The sequence below is a fragment of the Didymella exigua genome (genome assembly GCF_010094145.1).
Source record: "Didymella exigua CBS 183.55 unplaced genomic scaffold M421scaffold_58, whole genome shotgun sequence".
Classification (NCBI taxonomy): domain Eukaryota; kingdom Fungi; phylum Ascomycota; class Dothideomycetes; order Pleosporales; family Didymellaceae; genus Didymella; species Didymella exigua.
This window is the reverse complement of record NW_022984832.1, coordinates 105,666-112,630: the sequence shown is the minus strand read 5'-3', so window position 1 is coordinate 112,630 and position 6,965 is coordinate 105,666. Positions and strand designations below refer to the sequence as shown.

The 6,965-nt window shown below is 56.3% G+C and overlaps 3 protein-coding genes across 3 annotated transcripts in view; 2 read left to right on the top strand and 1 right to left on the bottom strand.

Annotated features, from left to right (window-relative positions):
* The window catches only part of M421DRAFT_76773 (HET-domain-containing protein), a gene marked incomplete at both ends in the record, with an annotated part of 4,498 nt that extends 3,983 nt beyond the window's left edge, over positions 1–515 (top strand). Inside the window, one exon of the mRNA XM_033597257.1 lies at positions 18–515. Coding sequence (XP_033443163.1) covers positions 18–515 — 498 coding nt within the window. The remainder of the gene's footprint in view (positions 1–17) is intronic.
* A 1,633-nt stretch (positions 516–2,148) lies between these two features.
* On the top strand, positions 2,149–2,723 carry M421DRAFT_336696 (uncharacterized protein). The gene has a single exon (XM_033589427.1). It carries the CDS (start codon positions 2,247–2,249, stop codon positions 2,595–2,597), a length of 351 nt encoding a protein of 116 aa, XP_033443162.1. The 5' UTR covers positions 2,149–2,246; the 3' UTR covers positions 2,598–2,723.
* A 1,393-nt stretch (positions 2,724–4,116) lies between these two features.
* Positions 4,117–6,416, bottom strand: M421DRAFT_76805 (uncharacterized protein; the record flags this gene model as incomplete). The annotated part of the gene is made up of 5 exons (XM_033597261.1): positions 4,117–4,368; positions 4,549–5,507; positions 5,563–5,726; positions 5,781–5,941; positions 5,991–6,416. The coding sequence occupies 5 exons, from the start codon at positions 6,414–6,416 to the stop codon at positions 4,117–4,119; spliced, it is 1,962 nt and encodes a 653-aa protein (XP_033443161.1).
* Positions 6,417–6,965: the final 549 nt, after the last annotated feature.

Genomic DNA, 6,965 nt, shown 5'->3' with positions numbered 1-6,965 from the left:
ACGACAACACCGTCAAGGTGTGGGATGCGAGCAGCGGGGCGTGTCTGCAGACGCTCGAGGGCCATAGCAGTATTGTCAGCTCTGTAGCCTTCTCGCACGACTCGAGCAAGCTGGCGTCGGCGTCATGGGACAAGACCGTCAAGGTGTGGGATGCGAGCAGCGGGACATGTCTGCAGACGCTAAACATTGGTAAGACTCTTCACAGCCTATCTTTCGATTCGAACAGCTCCTTTCTCCGTACCGAGATAGGCCCCATTGCTATACAAGACCCGGGAATTCCTAGCGAGCCAGGTGTCGTGGAACCTGCACGTCCTCAGTATCTAGGCACAAGCCTCAGCTCCGATACCATATGGATCAAGTATAACGGCGGGAACATGTTGTGGATGCCATCAGAGTATCGGCCGTCATGCTCTGCGGTGTGCGGGAACAGAGTCGGTATGGGCGTTGGGACTGGCAGAGTGTGGACCTGCAGTGTTGACCCAGATACCCCCACGTGTGTCCTTAGCGAAGTGTAGACATGAACCAGTTGCTCCATGCCCAAGAACGAGCTTCTGAAGTCTGCTTTCAAGTGGCTATAAGGACGTACATGAGCACGCAAGTTGCATAACAAACCTTCGAAGCCGAGACTGGTGCTTTGAGAAATCCACCAGACTACTCCGCTTTATCTTACTGTCGGGGTGATGTCTCAAGGCAAAGTGAAGTCAAGATCTCCGGAAAGAATGTCAAGATATCGGAAAACTTGGAGAATGCACTTCATCACTCCGGTCTGACTGTTGGAGACCTTATCTGGAGCGACGCGATATGTATCAAATAAGACGACCTGTATGACAAGTCAAATCACGTCAACATGATGGGACAGATGTACGCGAAAGCGAAAAACGTGATTGCGTGGCTTGGTAAAGAATCACAAGAATCACGTTCAGCAGCAAGACTCGTACAGGAACTCTCAAAGAGCGTGAGGAGAACTCCGCCTCCATCTGGTTAAGCAAGTGGCGGTGGTGTTGCGGTTTTGCCAATCACTGACATTTTTCTCGCCTCTTTCGCCAACCATCCCAATCCAGCAAAAGCTATTTGAGGCCTTGCTGAGCTTCTGTCTCGACCGTACTGGGAGCGTGTCTGGATTATCCAAGAGATTCTCAAGGCTAGAACGGTCGAGATTCGGTGCGGCAGGCTTCAGATAGATCTCGAGGGCAGCCTGTACGCCGGGACTCGGCACACAGGGCTATCCAAGCGGAACAGAAGCCTGCTAGCCGCCATTTCCAAGTTTCGAACGCAGGAGCAGCTGAAAGCTAGTCGCATGTCTCTCATCCAGGCGCTACTCATGAGCCGATCCACGCTTGCCACGGACGAACGAGACAAAGTCTATGCACTCCTGGGACTTGCGGGGATGGTGCAAACCTGATGCCAACGCCAAACTATGTGGATCCCGTTCCCAAAGTATTCGAGCAGCTCACGAAAAGAATCATAGAGTGTCAACAGCAAAGCCATGTGGCGTTGCTTGCCAAAAGAGCACCGTTATCCTACCACTTCCCAGAATCATGTCCTTTGGCTATTGACTGGGCAGAACTCGCATGTAATGTTACTCAATGGTTGATTGGCACATCAAATACCACGCCGAAATCTGTGGTCCAATTACCCGTTTTCAAGAATTTAACATCACATACCTACGCACGGACGGCTCCTCGGATCCATCACGTAACATGAACAAAACTCAGACTCTTGGATGTCGTACATCCCGGACAAAACGGGAGCACGATCCAACTCTGGCGTCATGAGCAGGATATCCTTGAGCGTTCTTGAACGTCTAAGCCCTGGAAACTCTGCTATCTCAGCAATGAATCAAAAAGAACTGACCTACACTCTGGTACGGATGATCAGAGATGCCGAAAACGGCTCTGCATCTGCGAGTTACGACTTGCCTCGAGTATATCATACCCTGTGTCGGCTGAAGAATGTGTACCTCCACCGCATGCCGATTTGGGAATGGGCAAGGAAGGCCAATTATCGCAGAGCTGAAAAGCCAATGGGCATCTGGAAACGTCTTGTCTGATTTTCTTGGAGATCGCCAGTTCACCAGGCAACAGTCGGTGTTGCGAAGCGAGCGGCTTCCCCCGTTTCTTCGCGACGACTCTTCGAAGACTCTCCCAAGGAGGGTGTCGGTGAAACCACAGAAAGAACATTGGATGGCGTAACGTCCCTGCTGCCGGTGGCGTTTAAACCGTGGGAAGAGATCCTAGCAACCTTCAATGTTCTTCCTGAGAATCGGCTTCAGTTTGCCATTGTGGACGACGAGCACTTGGTCATTTTCCCCAGAAACGCGGGCAAGGGAAACAGCATCTACCAATCGACCACTGCACCCTACCTGTAGTGCTGGAAAGCTTTGGGAAGGAGATCATTACCTCTTCGGAGAAGCGTACATCGGTCGACAGTTGGACGGCGCTTGGTTACCTGGCGTACACTCGTTACTTCCCGATCGCAACCAGGAGTGGGAACGCGCGGATTCGACTATAAGGATCAATTTGGCGCGCTCGGCGGTTGTTCGAGCTCGTGGGGTAGGGCACCTGGCTGGCTCTGACTATGACTCCGAGGCTGACTGATGGGGCCGGTCATGGTATATGCGGGCGAAAATACTGTATAAGAAGGCGGAGGGGTTGGCGGTCTAATGTATTCTAGAGCTCTCCCACATGTAAAGGCAGCTCCTCAGCTCTCTAAGATGAACTAATAATCTATCTCCTTTAAATTGCTAACTTTCTAATCATTACAATAGATCTTTATAGACATGTCTCATTGTAAACGAGCAGGAGCGCATTGGACGAGCGCTAGTAGACAGCACTAATATAATAAACAACACAACTAGTTAAGAATAGTTATATTTTTAGGCGCTAGAGTGTGATGTACTAGAAGAATAAGAATTACAGAGTAGATGTGTGCTAGAACTGCTAGTTTACAGACATACTAAGAGCTTTCGAAGCACCTCAGAGGAAAAGTATCCTGTTACATTATGCGTTCTAGCACACTTGGATTAGTATTAGTTATTCTTGCCTGCAGCACCTCGGAGTCTACGAATAATACCACTCAGCGTGAGTAGTCTTCTTTCACAAGCTCAACCCACACACGGCGCTTTTCACCTTTGTTCTCTGTTTGGCACGTGCTACGTGCGTAGTTGTACTGCAGTACTACGGGGTACGCCTGCAGTTACTGCTACAGACTGTACAGTCACATGCTACAGTAGATTTTGGGACGCTACGGCGCGAGGCGGAGGTAGTCTGCTCCAACTATCTCTCTCTCTTTCGCTTCGGGCTCGGGGACGAAAGGGAAAAGCTTCTTTAGATTGTGCACCCTTATACAAACGAAAACTCATCGCTCACTCAACAGGCACAACGGGACACTCCACAGGAAGAAAAAAGCTGCTCGAATTAAGCGTCTGAACGTCGAGTAATCCCATCCCTATCCATTCCACATCTTCCACGCCTTCGAAAGCCAAAAAGAATAAAATAAAGAGAAGTATGAATATGGTATAAGCAACCGCCCCCTTCGCGAACCCATCCCAACCCTGCACGTAAAAACAGCGCCCTGATCCGAGCCCGCGCGCCAGATACAAAGACACCGTGCCCGCGCAACCCAGCACGGATAAGGTAGCGAATGTGACAAAGAGATGAGAGAGACAGCCCGGGCCCAGATAGATGAGAGCTTGTCGTGTCGTGTGTCTGCAAATAAGAAGCATCAGAACTCCGGCTCTCGGATATCCAACCGAGACGCAATGGAAATGTGCAAGTCGGGGAGGGCCTCCCACAGCCGTGGTGCCCCCGGTGGAACCGACGCGGGGCGAGAAAGAGGGGTATATAAGGGTTTTTGTGGTGTGAAGATGACGTGTCCGACGCTGCCGCAGTGTGTCGTATTGGGCCGAGAGTGAGCGTTCACGCGCGCGTCGAGGACGGCAGCAGTGTGCGCAGACTGTGGCCGCCGTACAGCAGTACATTTGCCAGGTCATTACCGGTCCTTGAGGAAGTCATCGACGCGGTTGTGGTCCGTCTCAGTTCCGGCTGCGTGCTGGATTTCTGGCGACGTTGGGCCGTCCTGGAAGATCCTGCCATGCAGGGCTGACGAATCCATGCCCTACATACCATCGCCAGCCTCGACACCGTTTGTAAAGTCATCGAATCCGACCAAGCTACCGAAACCGCCGGGGTCTTCACCGGTATGTAGGAACGAGTCGAAGTCAAAGTTCTCGAGCGCGGCATCGCCGTCTCCAAAGTTGAGGCCGATATCGAACGTGTTCTCCGTGAGATCGCCAAACGGAGCATCGCTGCCCATCGGCTGCTGTTGCTGGGCAGGTTGCGCTTGCGGGGGCTGCGGGGCCTGTTGAGGCTGGCCGTTCGGGTTGAAGGACTTGGCGTGCATAGGCGTGATGGGCGTGGACGGCGTCGGTGTGGGAGCTTCTTCGCCTGCCGACGCTGCTGGCGTTGTACCTGCGTTCGGCCCTTTCTTTGGTGCGGGCTTCTGAAATCAATATCAACGCTGCTCACGACTTGGGAGCAAGTAACATACCTTGTTGTCTTTGGCACCCTTCTTCTTTGGCCCTGCTTTGTTCGCCTGGTTTGGTGTCGGCGGCGCTTGGTTGGACATTGCTGGAGAGGCTTCGGGTCGCTGCTCGTTCGCAGGCGCTGGAGGAGGCGGCATCTGACCCGGACCCCGCTGCTGGGGGCCGCCGGCCATAGGACCGCCCTGCATCATCTGCTGAGGCATTCCGGGTTGCGGTGGTCCGCCACGCCATTGACCGTTCATTTGACTGTTGCGCATAGCCTCCATCTGTTGTGGTGTCATATGCTGCTGGCCATTGAAGTTTGCGCCCGGGTGTGAGCTTGGCGGGCGCATCATAGGGTTGTTGGGCATCTGCGGGTAAAACTGCGGCGGCATGCCTGGAGTTGCGAGGTTGGGATCGGGGAAGTTCATGTTGGGTGCAGGCGAACCGCGCTGTTGTTGCATCACGCCCTCGGGCATGGGCGAGCCCGGCAGTCCTTGCTGGCCCAGCTTGGGAGTCCGGCCCTTCATATCTGCTGGGTTTGGCGACGGCCCAGCTCGAGACCCGGAGGGTGACATGGCTGGTGGGAACTGGCCTTGGCCCTGCTGGTGCGGACCAGACATGTTGTCCTGTTCTTGCCTTGCCATGAGTAACCGCTTCTTGTTCTGCTGTTCCAGTAGCATGAGCTGCATCTGGTAGTCTTGCAGAGCATGGCTGCCCTGCTGGGGCTGCTGACCGGCCTGCTGGGGTGGCATGCCGGGTCGGGGTTGGTTAGGCCCGGCAAACATGATCTCCTGGCCGTCCAGGCCTTGGTTCATGGGAGAGCCCTGGGTCATAGCCTGGGGGGAGGCAGTGTTATTGAGTGCTACTCTGTGTACTTGGGCCAGGCCCTGGGCGTATACCTCAATGTTCTTCTGCTGCGCATTGTTGGCCTGCTGGCCAAACTCGTTGAACTGAGCATTGGGCATGTTGCTGCTCATGGCGCCTGTGTCGCACGAACATTAGCAGGTGCAGGCAGAGCCGGCGTGTGCACGACTTACCATCAACCCGAGGCCGCTTGTTCGGAGACGGGGCGTTCTCGTTCGAGCTGGGTGAGGGGGCACGCTGGCCGTTCATGTCCATCTGCGAGCCGTCTCGCTGCATCTGGGCGCCCATCAGGTTGGGCTTGTTCATCTGGCCCATGTTGGCCATAGGGTTGCCGTTGCTGTCGTCTGTCAGCAGGGCGCGGTGCGGGCGCAGCGGGTTGCCGTTGACATACGGGCGGTTGTTCTGGAGGGCGGCGCGCTTGAGGTCGTTCTGGGCGACGCCGTTGGGCATGTTGGTGCGCATCATGTTGCCCACGTTCTGGTACTGGGCATTCATGGGGTTGCTCATCATCATGCGCTGGTTGCGCTGCTCGTTCTGCATCTGGGTGATGTGCTGGGCCACGGTTAGCGCGGGTGCGTCAGCAGCGGGCGGGAGAGCGTACCCGGGTGTGCTGGATGTACTGGGCGCCCTTGGTGGGCTGCCCCGAGCGCACCTTGGTGGCCTGGTAGATGTCCCAGAACTGGACCCACCAGTCGAGCAGGAACGAGTTGTCGGCCATCTGGTTCTTGGGCAGCAGCGGGTTCGGCAGCCCGGTGACCGAGTCGTCGTCCATGGGGTCGATGCCATTGGGCTTGTTGCCGGGGCTGGGCTTGGGCACGACCGAGGTCGACATCTTCATGTCGCACTCGACCATGGCGCGCGCCAGGCGGTTGTGGTTGTTGCGCAGGAAGTAGTCGTAGATGTACGTGTTGAGCTGCTCGCGCGGGTCCATCTGCTGCTGGAGCTGCGGCGGGCCGGGCATGTTCATGGCTGCCATGACGGGCGTGCCGTTGACGGGGCCGCCGTTCGCGTTCGCGTTCATGGCCATCTGCATCTGCTGGTTCTGCATCGCGACGCGGGGCGGACGAGGCCGGCTGCGTCAGAGCGCAGGCGACGGAGAGCGGCGAGTTGGGCGATGCGCGCGCTGGCGGTCGTGGCAGCACTACACGCGGCCGTGTCGTGTCGTCGATCCCCAGTGGAGCTGCGGGCGGGCGTGCTGCTACGGGCGCATCAAGTGGCGCGCCGGGGAGTCGCGGGCGGTGTGGGCGTGGGTGCCGGGTGCTGGTCAGCGGCCACCGGGTCGATGGTGCGCAGGCGACAGGAGAATCCGCGGACGGGCAGTGTCGAGGATGCGCTGCGATGATGGGGCGGCGGGCGGTGCGTGGCAGGGTTCAGGCTGAGGAGAGCCCGGCGGAGGGTTCTGCGAGAACGCGAGCGATCTGGTGGAGGCCGGCAACACGAGTCCACAACCACGGATGCGAGTCTGCGAGTCTGCGAGTCTGCGAGCTGCGCGATGGAGCGCGTTCGGGTAGACAGGCTGGCACTGTTCGCAGTGTGCAAATGAATTGAAGCCATCTGTTGCAGCCATGCGGGATCC

What these genes read in the sequence shown, in the direction of transcription:
- M421DRAFT_336696 (XM_033589427.1), top strand. Translation starts at nt 2,247, where the DNA reads ATGTTCTTCCTGAGAATCGGCTTCAGTTTGCCATTGTGGACGACGAGC.